This window comes from Tursiops truncatus, chromosome 2 (genome assembly GCF_011762595.2).
Source record: "Tursiops truncatus isolate mTurTru1 chromosome 2, mTurTru1.mat.Y, whole genome shotgun sequence".
Lineage (NCBI taxonomy): Eukaryota > Metazoa > Chordata > Mammalia > Artiodactyla > Delphinidae > Tursiops > Tursiops truncatus.
The window spans coordinates 44,327,235-44,347,181 of NC_047035.1; the positions used below are offsets into that span (position 1 = coordinate 44,327,235).

The 19,947-nt window shown below is 40.5% G+C and overlaps 1 protein-coding gene across 8 annotated transcripts in view; it reads right to left on the reverse strand.

Moving 5' to 3' along the window:
- Positions 1 to 671: 671 nt before the first annotated feature.
- The window catches only part of TMEM260 (transmembrane protein 260), a 67,549-nt gene continuing 48,273 nt past the window's right edge, over positions 672 to 19,947 (reverse strand). For 4 of the 8 annotated variants that reach the window (XM_019923655.3, XM_019923623.3, XM_019923614.3 and 1 more), the window contains 4 exons: positions 17,436 to 17,612; positions 15,893 to 15,946; positions 14,064 to 14,154; positions 7,382 to 9,687 (listed from right to left, as the gene is read on the reverse strand). In XM_019923655.3, the coding sequence (XP_019779214.2) occupies positions 9,433 to 9,687; positions 14,064 to 14,154; positions 15,893 to 15,946; positions 17,436 to 17,612 (577 nt within the window). In that variant the 3' untranslated portion in view covers positions 7,382 to 9,432. Of the gene's footprint in view, positions 1,887 to 7,381; positions 9,688 to 14,063; positions 14,155 to 15,813; positions 15,947 to 17,435; positions 17,613 to 19,947 lie in introns of those variants that run through there. The other 4 variants (XM_019923630.3, XM_019923644.3, XM_019923651.3 and 1 more) reach the window with 4 other exon arrangements.

The following is a 19,947-nucleotide window of genomic DNA, read 5'->3' on the forward strand; positions in this document are numbered from 1 at the left end:
GGTGGTAAACATTTCTCAATCAGCATTTGTAACTATGAGACGGCAGGTTTGATTTCCTCAGTGGGGTTAAATGTAGTGGTGGTACAAAAGGACCCTCGGGTAGATTTTAAATGCTTGCATTTTGGTTTTCTCCTTCTCTAGATTGGAAGTTCCCTAGGGAACAGGCCCTAGTCTGTCTGGTTCCCCTCCCCCTCTGAAAACCTAGTACCCGGGGCCTGGAACACTGTAGAGCTCAAAAGGTGTTTATTGATTAAATGAATTTTTAAAAATGAGGTTTTTTTTAATTTCCTGGTGTTTTTTAAACTTTTTTTTTTTTTATGTTGGGGGTAGGAGTTTATTTATTTTGGCTGTGTTGGGTCTTCGTTTCTGTGCGAGGGCTTTCTCTAGTTGTGGCAAGCGGGGGCCACTCTTCATCGCGGTGCGCGGGCCTTTCACTGTCGCAGCCTCTTTTGTTGCGGAGCACAGGCTCCGGACGCGCAGGCTCAGTAGTTGTGGCTCACGGGCCTAGTTGCTCCGCGGCATGTGGGATCCTCCCAGACCAGGGCTCGAACCTGTGTCCCCTGCATTAGCAGGCAGACTCTCAACCACTGCGCCACCAGGGAAGCCCTAAAAATGAGTTTTAAAAAATTGAGTGGATGAGATACTCATTTACAAAACACACTGACGGGCACTCCACTCATTCTTTATTGCAAGTCTGTGGCCCCGCCCCCAGCATGGTTTTGGAAGCCCAGTGGTGGCTGTGAGTTCAGGGCTCCAAGCTTTCCGACCCGTATCTGTCCTCAAAGTGCCTGGCGAAGCTGTGTTGTGGGGAGGCTGTTCTTTGAGAGGTCCTGGGAATCTACAACGGAATCTACACTCTTTGGGGGAAAGTGGAATCAGATCAAACGTGTAGATGGCAAAATCTCATTTTGGGAAGAGGCAAATAGTAGTAATGTTGGAGCTTCCTGCCTCGTGGACCATGGTTTGGGGAAGCCAGTAAAGAAGGGAAGACAGTGATGGTAATGGGGTTGCATGGAATGGATTTTACTCGTGTGTGTGTGTGTGTGTGTGTGTGTGTGTGTGCGCGCACACGCACGCACACACACGCACACACGTACTCACAGGTTGAGTTGTGTTTCCCTTACTGATGGGACTGCCTTCATTTCTTCACGTGTTCAGTTCTTGGTTATGCTCTTATAATTGCCAGTATAATTTAAATAACACATTATTTATAATTATCATTGTAATTTAAATTGAATTGTTTTTCAGATGTATATTTAGTGAGAACTTGTTAAACGCTCAAGAGAGAAGCAAAGCAGCAGGAGGCTTTGAAGACTTAGTGTACTCAGGTGTGGAGAGTGGAGCACTGGTGTTCTGGCATTAATAACAGTCAGCACCCTGAACAGTGGCTATGCGCCGGGTACGCTTCCGTGCACGCTGTCTGCGTCAGCCCATTTCGTCCTTACAGACACACCGTGAGGTAAGTCTGCTATAACTCCCTTCTCCAGATGAGGAGGTTAAGGCACACAGACACGTGCACCACGTCATCCAGCTACCAAGTGGCAGAACCCTTGTCCAGCCCTAACCACTGTACTATACAGTGTTCTAGTGCAGTCTAGAAAAGGCCTGTGCTTTCTGGAACAGCCTGGCAGCTGGAAATGTGAATGGAAGAGTTGGGAAGGACTAGGATTCTGCTGTTTCAGGGACACAATGACCCCGCCAGGCACACGTCCCTCTGTGTGTGTGTGTGTGTGTGTGTGTACTGCTTCACGCAGGCAACAAGATCTCGAGTTGTCCTTCCCTCCATGGGAGGTGACAGTGAGTTCCTGCAGGAGACTGCACACTGCTGGGGGAGCTTTCAGATGAGATGAAGGTGTTTGTTAAAGTATTTCTTTAATCCAGCAGCACTGTAATAAAAAAGGAACATAAAAGGTCTATCTTACAAAATTTCAAGCAGGTCACATGTTTCACATGACAATTATAAGCACAATTATTAAGAAATCTTATGGCATTGATTTAAAATAAAGTTCTAGTTTTGTTTGATTCTTGCACAGGCTCCCACATTTATCTTGTACAAATTAGCTCATAGTACTCAACAGGTTTAGGCTCTGTAGATCAACTATTTAATTGTTCACAAGGGGACATGTGAAAGGAGAAAAGTATCGTCACATAAACGCATGCAGCATGGCTTGTGTGGTCACATCAGAAGGAGTCGTTGTCGCACGAATGACACTAAATTTATTTGCCTCCCAAAGATGAAAAGCCAAACTACTTCCAACTCTGACAGTAAATGCAGGAATGAAGCCATTCAATGGATATTAAATGGAATTAGCTGTTATAACAATCATTGTTATTATTGTTGTTATACATTTTTACAAATCATAGTTATGACTTCAGAACCAAATTTGGAAGAAATCATTATCATCTAAACACTGAATTGGTAAGGCTCACAATTAGGAAAACAGATATTTAGTTCTTCACAGAGGCCTCTGACCTTCTGGACACTGTCAGAAATTTTTAATAGAGTGGCTGAACCAAACAGAACAATCATGAACACTGGCTCTAGGTGGTTTTGGTTTCTGGGAGGAAAAGTCTAATTCCCAACTCAATGAACATTCCAGTGGAGCTGGGACATATTTCCTTCTGCAAAACATAGAAATACTATTATGTTCTGAACCCTGCATAGGAGGGGGAAGGAGAATATAAACTAGAGCGACATTTTTCAAATGGAGCTTTCAGTAGCTGATTCAGCTGGAATGTAATTTATGCTAATAAGTTCCTGGATTTCAAAGTGACTTTTTCTTATCACACTAAAACCTTTAATTTGGATATATATCCCTAAGTCCAGAATGGGTAGGAAAATTCTCTATCAAAAGCCAGTGATACAACTGGCCCTGTGTAGAAAGGAAGAAAGAAAAAGGAATTGTATTCCAGAGGTTTGGAGGAGGGCAAGAACGAAGTTCAGTGTATGGCTTTTAAACAATTTCCTACGACATAGTTCTTGATTTCACACACCTTTTACAGCTAGAAAAGTTTATCATAATTTTAACATGACTGCATAATTTGGGTCAATGTGACACAGAGTTGATAGTAGAATGTAACTGGTTTCATTTAACTGTGATGGAAGAGGGGAAAGTATACCTGATTGAGCCAAGAACCTTGTTTCTAGTCCCTAACTAGATTAGTTGTGTTAGTTATACTAGATGATCCCTTAGCCAACCCTTTTGGCATTAATATTCAATAAATTTGGATAAATTCTCCTAGGCCAGCGGCTTTCAAATTTATTCTTTACTGTGATCCACAGTAAGAAGTACATTTTATGTTATGACCTTGTTCACATACATTTATAGATTTATATGTAAATGTTGTATCTATATATATATCTCATAGTATGATATATGTGCTGTACATAAACCACACACACATATATGTGAAATGAAACAAAATTTCGTGAAACAATAGCTACCCTTGTTACCTCTGATGCATTATATTTTTTATTCTATTTCATTATGAAAAAGCTGGTCGATTTCCACTAAATTGACGTTATGACCCAGCCTTACTATTACTGTAAGTAGGCACAGTCCTGCACTTTGGGGAGCTGCCTCCAGATGAATGCAGGTTACTGCACAGGTTAATGGTTAACACTCTGATCGCTGAAAGAAAAATATAAAAACTGTGTAGATACCAGTCCACATATTGAAGGAATATGCTCTAATTTTAGTGAAAAATTATGACACACTAAGTAGAAACAACCACTAAGTACAAGTACTCTCTATCAGTGAACTTACCCATTTTAAACTCTGCATAATTGAACTTTGGTTTTTCATTCTTCTAAAAGCAAATCTATTTTTGAAACTTCCTCTCACCTGGTAGATTGGCTTTTAAGTCTTCAAGCAAAGGAACCTAGAGTTTTGATAAATGAATCATCTTCTATTTATAAACCACCCCTTTTAAAGCTTCCGTGGCTTTTGCTGGAGTATTTTAAAAGAGCCCTTGATTTTTTTTAATATTAACTTTTAAAAGCACTGTTAATAATAAAACAATTTTAGGGAATTTCCTGGTGGTCCAGTGGTTAGGATATCCGTGCTTCCACTGCAGGGGACCCAGGTTTGATCCCTGGTCAGGGAGCTAAAGTCCCGCAAACCGCATGGCGCAGGCAAAAAAAATTTTTTTAAATAAATAAAACAATTATATAATGTTTTCCTTCCACTTTCAAAACCCATTTTTTGGGGAGATACTATAACAAGATTCTAGTCCTTGCATCTTTTACCCTGTCCTCAAATCCTCTGTGGCAGTTTTTGAGTAAAAGTCTTGGCATGCCAGATATTACAGGGATTTCTTGTGTCTCAGATGGTACTCAAGGATGTGCGGTAATAAGTGATTCATTTAGGTTCCATCACACTATAATCCAAGGAAGAGAAAATTGGGTCTGACTTCACAAGCATTGTTCCCTTGTGGCTTTAATCACACATACTTTTGCATATAAGTGACAACCACCGGTATTAAGGGTATTTCCAATGGTTCAACCATTAGGGAATATCTTATTTATATGAGAAAAATCTCCAAAGATTTTCTTTAAAAGGTTATATTATAAAATAACTCCTCAGACAACATTTCTTTTTTTAAAACATTTATTTATTTACTTTTTATTTTTGGCTGCATTGGGTCTTAGTTGCAACGCAGCTAAGTACGCGGGATCTTCGTTGCGGCGCATGGGCTCTTCATTGTGGCACGGGTTTCTCTCTAGTTGTGGTGCGCGGGCTTTTCTCTAGTTGTGGCACATGGGCTTCTCTCTAGCTGTGACTCATGTGCTCAGTAGTTAAGGCTTAAGGGCTTAGTTGCCCTGTGGCATGTGGGATCTTAGTTCCTTGACCAGGGATCAAACCTGCATCCCCTGCATTGGAAGGCGGATTCTTAACCACTGGACTACCAGGGAAGTCCCCAGATAACATTTCTAAAATAGAAGATGGTTATAGTTTGTTTGCATATTTTAAAAAACAGGATGTAATCTTCATTTATTAGTTTATAATATATAATGAATTTACCAATATAAAAATCATAATTCACCTATGTTACCCCCCCCATACTACTTGTACAGATTTATAACAGATTCTGAACAATTAACATTCTGAATGGGTTAAAACTTCGATTGGGCTTATTTCTATTTATCTTTTATTAGACATTTATTTAACATTAACCTCATCTAATGGCAATTATGTACAAAAAGACTTGCAACTACTCAGGTGCTCTGTGAAGTTGGATCACGTGGATGGGAACATGGTCCAATTATTTGTCTTTGTATTTGATCTGTATCTTGAAACTTTCTCAACCTTATCAACTTTTTAAAATCATCACAATATCTGTGCTATTGAAAATTAACCCTCACCAATAACACTTGGGATCAGTGGAAAAGATCCAGATAACTCTATTTACAGGGCAATAATTTCAGGCTCTGTGTTTACAGTTTTGTAACCTCTACCTGTCTCTCCCATCTTTTTCTTTTTGCGATATGACATAAGCTAATCTTTCCAGGATATACAAATATGTTACATTGTTGAGCAATCAGATTTTTTTTTCAGAAAAATCCCTTCCTCAAGATATATTCCTACTAGTTTACCTTCCGATATCCAGGTAAGCACATCGTGCTATTCCTGAGGCTTGTTTTATACCGTCCACGCTGATCCAAGTCAAACAGACCTTTAGAGGGTACTGACAATGACGTCTTCATTGAATATGATCGCGGCTAAAGCTTTAGCTCCGTTTGCTCTGTAATGCTGTGCCAAGATCTTGGCCTTTAGATGTTTCCAGAATCCCTGGAAACATTACTTATTTGTTTGTGAGTATAAGCCTTAGAATGGGTTTGCATTCACAGCAAAATATGAGGGTGAACAAAGCAGTGTGAATCTCTTGAGTTTGAGTTTTTTTTTCTTTACCGAACCATAGGGCTTGGAGCCAGTTAGAAGAACAGAATTGTAAGTAATACCCTACATTGGTGCTTTTACAAAATATACCAGAATTAAAACAGAGTAAAAGGATTTGCTGTAATAGGATCCACTTTTTAAAAAAATCTTTGGTGTTAACTTTTTGTCCTGAATATTAAAAGTATTAACATTTCTAAATTCTGAGGGATATTGGTAGGAACTATGAAAAAGGACTCACACTGTTTAACTTTCAAAATATAAATTAAAAAACTACTCTTCATATCCTAATCTGATGACTTAAAGAAATCAGCAGGGTATCATACAATAATCCTAACACTCAAAATGGCTTTATTTAAGTATAATAAAAAGGCTAAACATCATGGTTCTGTCATTAGAAAGGACTACGAATATAGGCAGAAATAACATTTCACAATTTCTATTAGAAGACTTCAAAATAGGACACTAGTCATTGACTCACTTCTATTTTGGCTGCATTTTGAGTCATAGAACAAAAGCATTAAAAAAAAAAAAGGATCCTTTGAAAAAACAAAGAGAAGAGGAAAGTCAACAGCAAGAAGCAAGCATACCTCCATCAGCGGGAACAGGGCTGGGGAGGTTTGTTAGGGAACGTGGAAGCCACAGTCTCCCTCTCCACTCGCTCTCTGGTGTGTGCCAGCCTCGGTGCCGGGCAGGAGGGCACCACAGCATGTGGAGAGGCAGACAGTTTTGCTGGCTCCTACTTGCTCCTCAGGCCAAAGTCCAGGCAGAACTTGGCCTTGCAGGGTTCCTGTCATCCTGCCAACCCTCGGCACTCCAGGGACACTGCTAGGAGAATGCCAGCCAAAAGCTGCAGAAGTCACCTCCTTCATGTCCTCTTCCATGTCGGGGGTTAGACTAAAGGATACCCCTTCTGTCAGATTTTATGGTGTTTGTGTACTAGCCAAGGAGAAGTAAGAGAAAGGAAAAGAAAGCAACTTGTTTAACCTCACACAGTAGAAAGGAAAGAATTCTTCAAAAAGTAGTTGGTCTGGGAATGAAGCCCAACATCCCAAAAATCTCAGCTCAGTCTGCTCTTTTTTCATTCACTGCTGGTTTTTGGAAATTTAAATGATTATGATCCTGTCTACTGTGGGCCATCATATCATTGCTTCCTCAAACAGAGAGTGGTCCAAAGCCACTGATGCACAAATACAGAATAATCTATGTACCATCAGACAACAGTCAATACGCAAAGCATATTCAGGCATATATGTAGTACCACATTATAGACACATTTAAAATGCAGATATTTTCAAAAAGAGGCCCTCATTTTCCATTCTTAAGGCCATAAATAGGAAATATTACTCCAACACCAGATGTGTATGTAGATGCTGTAATAATATTTACATATTATTCCATATACAATATGTAGGTGTTCAAAACCAATATGATCATCTCACATACGCATGCAATCTCTTTTCTGAAATAATAAAGACAGTGCATTTTCAGGGAACGCATATATGAATTTTATTGTACTCTTTTAAAAGAAAAGTGGAAATCATCATCTTATATAATTCTTTCAAATGGATCAACTTAGACAATTTATCAATGCTCCCTTAAATTTTTACACCACACTGCACTCCAACAGGTTTTTGTTTTAAGGTAAACCAGGTTTTTGGTTCTTCCCTGTGGAGAAGTTACTTTCAAGTCAGTGAAAGTTCTTGGCCCATGATTAAAAGTCTTTGCCAATTAGTACTCAACAACTTCAATTCATTTTTTTCTGGTTCAAGATGAGTAGGAGCCTAATAAGGCTGTGATAAAAGGGCAAAAGGCACCGAGAGCCAAAAGCGGATTAATGAGCTCCTCCATTTATTTGTCTTCCTAACAGCTGAACTGTTACAACTATTGACACTCTTCAAAAGGTTCCGCTCTGAACCCCGTCCAGGCACTGCAGGCTCCAATGGACATCTTCAAATCCAGAGAATGGAGGGGCAAGAGCTTCCCCTGTGTGATGCCAAAACCAACAAAGCCCCATGGATCAGGTAATGAAACTTCAGCTTTTCCCCCTTTGAGATTTATTTACTGGCAGCTGACAAGGGGCAAATTCAGCTCGAATTGTGCAGTCAAGGCCCTGTCAAGCTTTTAGAGGCACCCTTGTCTTGAAGCACCTTCATGACTGGCATTTCACTCAAAAGCCCTCGGCACTGGTCCTTAACAGCTTATGACATCACAAAGGACACTCCAGACAGATGCCTACATGGCATCCTGCAGCATTTTAAAAGAGAATTAGTGGTTTTAATTATGGTCGTAGTATGAAAGGGAACCATGCAAGCTCCACAGGAGACCTTTGATCAGACCCTTTTGCTAGTACAATGCCACGGAACTGTGACTATTCCTGGTAAGGGGCCTTTTCTTGCTGAATGACTCACCAGTGATCTTTGAATGCAGACAAGCTTCTAGCCCTCCCTCTTCATTAGTGAGCATTTCTATACAGGGGCCTATATAGTTCTTGGAGTCTAGGAGCTATACAATTGGGGGGAAAAGAATCCCTACAGATTCAGGCCTCTACTTAGGAAGTGCTGAAGGACTCTGAGTGACTTTATTCATTAAAACAGGTTGCTATTAATTAACTGTCATAATAAAATAAAGAACTATTATTTGCATTTCTTACTATGTTCTCTTTAGTAATATGTATAAAAGATGCTTGTAACAGAAATGAATTTATTGAACCACTTCCCCACACCCCCCGAGTCCCTGCCCCCCTTTTTTTTTTTTTTTGGCATTTTGGCAGCAGGACTAATTATTGGGCCCAGATTTATGAGCCCAAATGGAAGTAAAACATGAATATAAAATTAATTAAGGAAAGACAAAATCCTTTTTACTTGCCAATCAGTTTAAGCAACTGAAAAAAAAGCAAACAACAATTAGCTTAATTTTTTAGTGATTTCAGAGAATGATCTAAGACAATAAAACCCCAACCTTTTCAAAATACCATTTGGTTGGTATTTAGTTTGAAGTGTGAGATTATGTAACAACCACAGCTACTCAAAAAAAAAAACAAAAATACACAACAGTATTCTAACTTGAAGCATAACAAGATTCATTCTTAAAAAAAATGATTTCACTTCTTGAAAACAAAGAATGTTTTTGGTATGGTATTAATGTTTGAAGAATTTAATTTCAATCCCAATCCCAATAAGCAGGGCCCTTAAGATTCATGGTCAATATTTTAAGTATATGAAAACAGTTCATTCTCTTCTAGAATCTAATCGAGCAACTCATTTGGTGAAAGACTGTGGAAGTAGGAAGATTTTTCAAAATATTCTCGCTGAAATGCTAATTCAGTAACATGGGCTAAATATAATTTGCATAAATAGCACATCTCGGTCTCTAACCGCCCCCCCCCCCCACCTCCGAAACAGTACGGCTGCACCATGTACTTATATCTGGGAGATGACTTAGGCCCCCATTTTTTTATGCTGTTTCTTTTCTTGGATGAAAAACTTCTAGATTTTGGAAGCCAAACGCCAAGCAGGTTTTTCAGTTTGCTGTCTCAGCCATTTTTCATATTTCTCAGACTTCGCAGTTCTTTTCTTAGGTGTTTTAGAGCAACTGAAATATCGGCCAGCTGTGGATCATTCTGGGCCTTCTGAGTGTAGAGACGGAAGTGTCTGATGGTTTCAGATAACAAGACTTCAGGGTCTGCACCTCTTTCCCGAAGGCGCAGCATCCGTTCACAGGCGATGGCATAGTTCTTATGCCAGTTCACTGGATGTTCCTTTCGTAAATAGACAATCTCCTTATAAAGCTGGAAGACAGCAAAAATGTTGGTATTCCATTGTTATCCCTTGACTTTTTTCAAAAAAAACCACAGAAAACACAGAGAAATTAGCACAAGAAAAAAAAAATCCAACCAGCCTGCAGTAAAAATCTAATTGTTGCTAGGCCATGCAGAAAATGCAAGGATGTTACTATAATTATTACAGTAGCAGGAGGCACATGTGCTTCATCTAAAACTGCTTCTGGGGTTTTTGGATGTTGCAGAGGGAACCTAAGACACACTGTGTCAGGACAAAATGCTGTTCCTCCAGAAAGATGTTCTGAGAAAGGGATTTAGTTCTAATGCATGGAAAGCTATTTACTCAACAGGCAGAAAGGATGAAACTCTAAATTTAGCTATAGGAGAAAAAGATAGCTTTCTTTAGAAAACTGCACGGAAAAAGAACTTGAAGAAATTTAAATTTTGTCCCTCAGTTTTACATAAATTTCTCTCTATATTATAAACAACAGTAATAACAATAGCGACAATAAAACACATCAAACAAATCCAGCATCAAACAGACTGGGCATAATAGAATTTAAGAGACATCCTTAAAGTGAGATATTGAAAATCTTCAGAGTGTCCTAAAATTACAATTTTCATAGTTAAAACTTTGCCCACAGGAATTCAGAGTTTTGTTTTTCAATATCAGAGATAGTATTAATCGGATAGGGTTAGAATCTTTAATATTGATTTTTCCAGAGGAAAAACATCAAAATTTAACAAATAAACCAAAAAGTAGACGCAAATCTACAAAACAGAATATTATCCTTGCATATTTGGGCATTTCACAGCCTTCTTGGGGATTATCAAATTGGAGTCAGATCCACAGGCACTTGAGTTAACCAGTAGCCTCCGTGAGAGCACAGGACAAGCAATGATGCTTTCTCCAGGGACAAGGGCTTTCTGAATTAGAACTATACTCATTACATCATCCAGTTGAAAGGGACCCAATTGTATTATCTATTTCCCCAACCCCTACTCCAGAGCAGACAAATGCTTACCTAATCTGTTTCAAAACAACATCCCCATGAAAAAGTCCCCAATCCGTATGTGATATGTCATTTTGATATTTAATAACCCTCAGGCCTCAAGCTGCCTTTTAAAGCTATTTTCCCCTTAGTTCTCTTCACTCCATAAAATAGGAGAGTCACCTCGCACTTTCATAGACATCAAAGCTATTAAGTCAGCCTCCTACCCGTTTATTTTCTTGGTAAAATATTCAAAGCTTCTCTACCTTTCCTCATAGTTTTTGGCTTTTTTTTTCCCCTATCCGTTGCTCCTCTTCCCAAGCCTCCCTCTGATGAGGGACATCTGTAAACTGCATGGCAGGCTGCCCGGAACAAAGCAGGTGCTCAGGAACTGCTCAGGTTCTTTTCTTCCCCAAGTTTTCAAAATCCTGATAAGGTTCTGGAGTGCAAGACAGACGCTAGCACTTCATTTCCCAATGGCTCAAGAGAATAAGAGGCAGCTCATGACCTCCCTGCTTCAGTCTGCAGACATCAGAACAACTACGCTACCCTTTTCTAGAACATCGACTCATTCTGGATGGCCCATTAGGCCACATGTGCTGTATCTTAAGAAGCTAAGAGTCATTTCTCATCATGTGGAATTACATTTCCCCTTCTAGGCGTGTATCACTGTGACATTACTGTTAGTGGAACGTATTCTGTCTTGGGGGGAAATCTTCAATGTATCGGATGTATTCCTAAAGATAACAAAGATCATTCTTGCTCTCCCACTATACCTGAACTTAATGTCCTGTATAAGCTATTGAGCAGGATAATTTAATAATAACAAAAATATCTTTTATAGCTAACAAGACTGTTCTTGAAAAACCTGTACTAGGGGCTGATTTGTGTTGACCCATGGAGTACTTGGCCTCATTTGTCTTGCAAATGGTGTCACACATCTGGAGACATATGTGAAGGAGATACCTATAGACTGCTACAGACTTGTGTTCACTGAACAGAGTAAAGCTTACAGGCCCAAAGGGACAATAAATCCATGAATTAGCTTCAGTGGTGGCCTAACTGACCATGGAACAGATCACTGATGAGAATATAAAATATTAAGTCTCAGATTTCTCCCAACTAAATACTACTTGTTTTTCACAGAATTATACAGGGTATTAGAGATGAACCGGATATGACCAGGATATGAGAGATAATCTATAAAGTTTACAATCCACTTTTTTTTTTAAAGAAAAAATAGAGGTCTGGAAAGGTTAACTGGCTCACAGTTGACAGTGAATGGTGGAGCAGGCCTTGAACCTGGACCTCCTGACTGCCAGACAGAACTCCAGCATGCCGCTTCCTATAACTAGTCCCTGGCTGTCCTTGAGTGGGCACCTAGGAGGTTTCCACCTTTGTCCCTGTGGTTCCGTCGTTACGGACTGTCCGCCCTCCCCCACTTTCTCGCTACCCTGCCCCACATCTGCCTGGCCAGTTCCTTCTGATCTTTCAGGATGACACTGCGGTGACATCTCCTCTAGGAGCCTTCCCTCCCTTCCTCACCAGCCCCTCCCCAGAAGGCTGTACTCATGTGCTGCTCTCTGCTCCCACTGCACCTCTGCAAACCTCTCGTAACTCTCACGACTGAATTAACTGAGGACCTTATCTTCCACCTCTCTCTCTAGCTTGTGCCTCTTTGACAGCAGGGAATATTCCTGATTGTCTCCATCACAGTATTTGGTACAGACTGGGTGCTCCATAAATGCTCCATGAGTGAATGAATAAATGAATAAACAATGGACCAATGAGCACAAAATTGAGGAGTAAAATCTGTCATACTAATTGGACATCATGCAATTTTGACTCAGCATCAAACAAATGCCCTGGCTGAGTAGATCTACAGCAGCCCAGAGACAGCAGAAATACCTCCTCACTTGCTTAGACATACAGCTCCTGGGCTCTGTTCTTATTGGCCTTCGCCAGGATGTCTATTTCCTACACAGCAGGCTCCAAGACTATCTCTGAAGGTGATGAACAGCCCAGTGCTATAAATCTCAGAAAAGCAGGGACTTGTTAACACAGTGCTACAGCAAAGCAAGCCTCTGCTCTGGACTCCCCTTGCCATCACAGAGGACCAGCTAAGCAAGAGCCTCAGTGTGGCTGGATGTGAAGGCTGTTTGGTTTCCTGGGGCCACATCAGAAGACAGAGCCACTCTCCATGACCCTTTATCTCGCTCATAAAATCCCAACCAGGGCTTCCCTGGTGGCACAGTGGTTAAGAATCCGCCTGCCAATGCAGGGGACACGGGTTCAAGCCCTGGTTCAGGAAGATCCCACATGCCCCGGAGCAACTAAGCCCGTGTATCACAACTACTAAGCCTGCGCTCTAGAGCCCGCGAGCCACAACCACTGAGCCCGAGTGCCACAGCTACTGAAGCCCGCGCGCCTTAGAGCCCGTGCTCCACAACAAGAGAAGCCACCACAATGAGAAGCCTGTGCACTGCAACGAAGAGTAGCCCCCGCTCGCCGCAACTAGAGAAAGCCTGTGCACAGCAACGAAGACCCAACGCAGCCAAAAATAAATAAATTTAAAAAAATAATAAAAATTAATTAATTAATTAAAAAAAAAGAAATCCCAATCAGCCACGGCCCGATCATTTCAAGTGCAGCCAGGGTCATGATTTTGCGTGAGGGCAACCCATCAGAACTTGTTTCTTTTTTTAAATAAAGCCATCATATTAGTTTCCTATTGCTGTTGTAACTAATCACCACAAATGTAGTGGCTTAAAACAATATAAATGTATTATCGAATACTTCTAGGGGTCAAAAGTCATAAAAATGAAGGTTTTTGTAAAATCAGCAGGGCTGTGTTCCTTCTGGAGGCTCTGGAATCTATTTCTTTGCCCTTTCCAGCTTCCAGAGGCTGCCTGCACTCCCAAACTTGTGGCCCCTTCCTCCATCTTCCAGGCCGTACGTGTGGCAATCTTTTAAGTCTTTCTCTCTGACCTCTGCTTGCAATGCCACATCTCCTTCTCTGACTCTGACCTTCCTGCCTCCTTCTTCTAAGGACCCTTGTGATTACGTTGGGCCCACCCGGATAATCCAGGATAATCTCCCCACCGCAAGATCCTTAATCACATCTGCAAAGTGCCCTTTGCCATGTAAGGCCATATATTCATAGGTTCTGGAGATTAGGACATGAACTTCTTTCATTAATCTGCAGACCACAGCCATTTACTTTAGATATTATTTGTGATACACATGACTATTTTTCCATTTATACTGCTTTATAATGCCAAATAAAGCTGGAAACAAAAAAGTAAAAACTCTACTGTGATACAGCCTTTCTCCATCCCAAACAGCCACCACCCTCCCACCAAATAAATTTATATATGTAAAAGTACAACATACGTCATACGCGTGAGTGTAGAGCTGAGCTTTCACATTTGAAGGCAAACTTGCAGTTTCTGCCAGGTTAAAGATGAAGAACGGTGTTTTCATCCTGGGAGTGGGAGGGTGTTCATGTCAATTTTACATTCAAAGCTAAATCTGCCAGACTTTTCCATTGATAAGGAACATACAAAACCATTTACTGTATTCTTTTCACTTCTCTCGTATTAATAGTTTACTCTGAACCAACGGTAATCCTCCCCCGCCATCCCAAGACACTGCATTCACACCTAGTGCCAAATCTTAGAAAAAAGCTTATGTTCATCATCCCTACTGTACATCATCTTCCCTCCAGATGTACATTTCATTATGCAAGAGCAGCTAGGAGGCGGAGACTTGCTGAGTTTGTCAGCATATCCCTGAAGGTACCCATCGTGACAGTTCATGCCACGTGTGACCACTTCTTCAAAGATGGCTGGACTCTTTGACCACATGAACTCATCCAAATTGTAGTCAGCACACCAATTAAATCAATACCTGCCTGAATAATGACCTGCTTTCTTCTTTTATGTGATTTCTCCCCCAGCTTTCCCGCATTCAGTCACAGTGAGGAATTGTGGAGACATTCGGTGTATCTTTGATTAGTTCTTCAAAGCAACTATTTGTTCCTATAACTGGGCTGATAACTTGCAATATGCAATTTGCTGACTTTTTCAAAAACACTACTGCAAAAACTGTATCTTTTTTGTAATTGTTGTTTTGTCAAGAACCATTTCTTAGCAATTTTTTTTTTTAAAGATTTCTTTGATGTGGACCACTTTCAAAGTCTTTATTGCGTCTGTCACAACGTTGCCCCTGCTTTATGCTTTGGCCCTTTGGCCGCGAGGCATGCGGGATCCCAGCTCCCCAACCAGGGATCGAACCCGCACCCCCCGCACCAGAAGGCAAAGCCCCAGCCACTGGACCACCAGGGAAGTCCCTCTTGACAATTTTTAAAAAAAACCTCTTTAAATGTATGTAAGCCCTTTACACCCTAACTCAATTCTTGGTGCAAAGCACAGTCCCTGGCCCAGAGTGGGCATCAATGCATTTTTACTGGAGGAAGCACTTCATACTTGGTACCCCTGTCTGCATCACTTAAGACTTTTACATTAATATTTAGGCCAAAGTCTGTTAGTGTTATATGTTTTGAATATTTTAAAAGAATGACAGGAACCCGAGAGTCAAGAGCATCACCATGAAGTGTTTGTTCCACACAGGAACAACAGGAAAGTACAGTATCTAGCACATGAATAGTCAGATCTCTTTGAACATGTCTGTCCATTCCATTAGACTGAGCTCCGTGAGAGTAGGAACTGTGTCATATTCATATGTGTAGCTCCCATGCCTAGCACAGTGCCTGGTCTCTACGAAGTTTTCAATAAGTGCTTAAATAATTAACTAGCACATTACACATGGAGACAGGGTTGTAATTATCAACTTCTCCTCAGTCAATTACACTCACTTTGGTTTAGTTGAGATAGGAGAGCATAGGAATTAGGAATGTTCCAGAGTCAGACAGGTGTGAGTTTTGGACTCTATTGGTAGAACTATGTGGCCTTGGACAAGTAACCTCTCTACCTCCGGTTTGTTCTTTTGTAAAACGGGGATAATAATAACTTCTTCACAGGTTATCGTGAGGATGAAATGAGATTATGCATGGGTAATGATTAGTACAATCCCTCAAACAAAATAATTACTCATAAGTATTATTTTTAAGATCCCCACGCACCACTACTCCCCAGTTGAAAAGCACCAGAGGCTCTTCTGCTGCATTACAGACTGCAAACACACACGTGTACATTATTCACCTGGCTTGCCACATCTCTTCATTGGCCACAGATTCCCAGGAAGATGGAGCAAACCTGCAGTTACAAGAAAATGGTAACATGTTTCTGCTAGCTACCTTTATTGCTGTGGACACGTAATTCTTGTTTTATAACCTTACAAGGCAAATAAAATAGGCTGCATCCTGAAGTACCAAAATAACAAACTTATTTGTTATTTTGGTAGAGACCAAAATAACAAACTTATTCTCCTAGAAAAATTTGATCATTAGGAATTTGAGGTTTGGGTAAATGTATTCTTAATCCGCATAATGAGCCCCAGTGCCTCATGGGGGCAAACTAAAGATTAGTGGGAAGAGGCTGGAGGCATCTGGGGAGCCAGCTGTTCCTAAGAACTGTCAGGTGGGCGATGGGGCAGGGCTGAGGCCTGGGTCACTCTATGGACACAGCTAAGAGCCACTGAGCTGTAAAGAGAGGGGACTCCCGGCTTGCATAAATCATTGCTGGAGCTAGGATGCTGCTCCAAAAACACTGGCTGAACCATTTGCTGATTTTTTTTCACTTAATTAAAATTTCTTTTATTATGTATCTATTTTGACAGAATGGAGATAAAGAGTGATGCCATGTACCTGTACTGTTGTTAGCTGTTTGGAGAACAGGTGATTTTCTAACTTTTCCTCACAATGGTCACAGAGTACTTTTTTTTTGGCCGCACCGTGCAGCTTGTAGGATCTTAGTTCTCTGACCAGGGATTGAACCTGGGCCACGGCAGTGAAAGCGCTGAGTCCTAACCACTTGACTGCCAGGGAATTCCTGTCACAGAGTACTCTGAGGTAGAACTACTTATCCAGCAATGTGGTCTATTTGCTCATATTGACTCAAAAAACTTTGGTACCATTTGTTCATATGATCTTGACTGTTGTTCTTAAATTATAAGCAATAATTATCTAATCTTTGAATAATTCATAATTTAAAAAATAGGCAATGGAGACACCTGTCTTCATATGGTGACTCATCTTCCATATGGGAGAGAGTCAAGTCTAGGAAGAAATGCTTTCAGGAAGACTAATCATGCCCAAAACGACAGACCAAGGCTGATGACAAACAACTGAAGAAAAAGTTACTCAAATCCCAGGCTTCCCTACAGAGGAGTGATCTGCCATTCTTGAAGGAAAAAAATATGAGTTTATGCAGGTGGAAACCATCATGGGCAACAGGGTGAGCGCCTTTTAAAGCTCTGTTGCAGCTAATAAATCTCTTCCACTGTTAGGGTCTAAGCTACAGGATGGTGGACCGTGTAGCATTACAACAGCTGGAGGTGGACAGTGGCACATGTTTAACTACTGTGGTGCCCAATCAACCACCACCGCCCTTCCTCCATCTCCAAGCCTGAGGACAAGAAATATATGTTCTCTTTCTCTATTACAATACTCTGTGGGCAGCAAATAACCATATTAACTAGTAATAAAAAAACACAAAATACATCAAATAATTAAAAGGCATCTCTAAGTTTCTTAGGCACACAAAATGGCTACACACTGATGAAAAACATAACTGCTCTCCATACCTTCCATAGTCTTCAGTCCAGTTATAGATGTTTCTCGTAAGTTTAATCCACTCCTCAGGGTCGAATACAATCTCCGAAGAAACTAATTTGTCACAAGAACCCCATGGCCAAAGTGAATAGTTCTTTTTCCACGTTGGGTCGCCTTCATGAATTCCTATGCAAACAAATGTTTCTTTTCTATTGAAAACAGAAAAATATGCATTTTTAACTTAAAGTTCTAAATGTTAAAGTATAACTCATGAAGGGTCATTTCTGACTCTTTAAACCTTGGTTACCAATAAACCATTTGTGAACACTTTGGTCTATTTAAATCTCTCCCAAATAGATCGTTTTAAATTTACATTGAGGGACTTCCCTGGTGGTGCAGTGGTTGGGAATCCACCTGCCAATGTAGGGAACACAGGTTCGATCCCTAGTCCGGGAAGATCCCACATGCCGCAGAGCAACTAAGCCCATGCACCACCACTACTGAGCCTGCGCTCTAGAGCCCGTGAGCCATAACTACTGAGCTCGCATGCCACAACTACTGAAGCCCACGCACCTAGAGCACGTGCTCTGCAACAAGAGAAGCCACCACAATGAGAAGCCTGTGCACCGCAACGAAGAGTAGCCCCTGCTCGCTGCAACTAGAGAAAGCCCGTGCACAGCAACAAAGACCCAATGCAGCCAAAAATAAATAAATAAATTTTAAAAGTAAATAAATTTACATTGATATTAGTGTAAAAAATGCTATTTGGGAGGTTGAGGCGAAGCACACAGACATAAATGATAAAACTACCTGTTTGTGACATTGTAAGAAATCACTTGGGGATAAGCACTGTTACAAGGAACGCTTCTGTAGTTCTGTCTCATGTGTAAATATACATATGATTTGATACCTTTAAAATTTTATAGGTGGAAATGTGTCTTCATAGTAGTAGTAGTAGTAGTAGTAGTAGTACTACTACTACTACTACTACTAATCTCTCCTTCCTCAAATTTCCATTGCATTTTATTTTTAATCTCTTTTAACATTATTTTATTGAACTTGTTATCTTCATTTATAAATCTTTCTGAGAAGCCCAGAAGCATCCTGAGGACAGGCTCTCTGTCTCTGAATTAATTCGAAATCCCACATAGCATGATGCATAGCTAATACAGAATATTTGCTGAATAAAATTAATTAGATTTGACTAACTATTAGCATCTTCAAATCCTGCAAAAATTCGTAATAGAAATGGTTTAAATAAGCTTGGCTCAAAAACATTATAATTGACTGGTTCTATTCCAATTTTTGGTGTATACCTTAACAGCTATTACCAAGCAGAAAAATAAAGGAGCATATTAGGAGCAATTCCTTGAAAGTAAAAACTTCATGAACTTTGAAACAAGACACTTCTGGCTTAAATTTTGGATTTTTTCCACCATGTATTACCTCTATGATTTTGGGGAAATCACTTAATTACCTGTGTCTGGTCTTCTCATCAGTGAAATTGGTATGAACTATCTTTCACAGCTGTTTAAGATTAAATAAGATATCTGACATAAAGTAAAACATAATAGAGTTCTGGTTCTAGGGAAGATGGAGTCATCATATTCTATTCTGTCTCTCTCACTGCACACAACTATAATTTCTGAACAAAAGACCTGGAACAACTATCTGAAGACTCTGAAAAGTAAATGGTAGAAAGAAGATTGAAGGAAGAAAGCAGAGTTCTAAGTTCCACCAAATCCGCAGTGAGTTTATCCCTTTTCCCCTTCCAGGATTACCTGGCCTGGACTCAAAGGAAGCCTGAAACCCAAAAGTACATACCAAGTAAGGACAGAAAGAACTCCAAGAAAAGCCCGGCCCCCTCCCTTTTTCCTAGTCCAAAGGGCAGGAAAAGGAACTTGTACGGACTGAGGAGAGCAGAGGAAATCCCCAGGATGTTTTCCCTTCTTTCCTTCCCTGGGCACCGGGCAATACTGTGCCAGCAGCAGCACAGTTACAGCAGTGGCAGCTGGGCAGGTCCCTATAGCTCTGAGGAAGGGGAACACTTCTTACTAATCAGAGGAGCTGTGGTTCCAAAGGTTGGGAGCAAATTCCTATTACTCCTCGACTGGGTGAACTTGAAGACAGATCAAGAGAAATTATACAATTTAAACAAAGAGAAAAAATATTGAGAAAAATGTACAGAGTTTAGGCACCTGTGGGACAATATCAAAAGGTCTAACATTGGTGTCATCAGAATCCCAGAAGGAGAAGAGAAAGAAGGTGGGGCAGAAAAACTACTTAAAGAAATAATGTCAGGAAGCTTCCAAATTTTGTGAAAGACATAATCTTTCAGATTCGAGATACTCAGTAAATCCCAAGGAGGTTAAACTCAAACAAAGTCATGCCCAGATACATCATAATCAAACTGCTGAAAACTAAAGACAAATAAAAAATCTTTTTTTTTTTTTTTTTTTTTTTGTGGTATGCGGGCCTCTCACTGTCGTGGCCTCTCCCATTGCAGAGCACAGGCTCCGGACGCGCAGGCTCAGCGGCCATGGC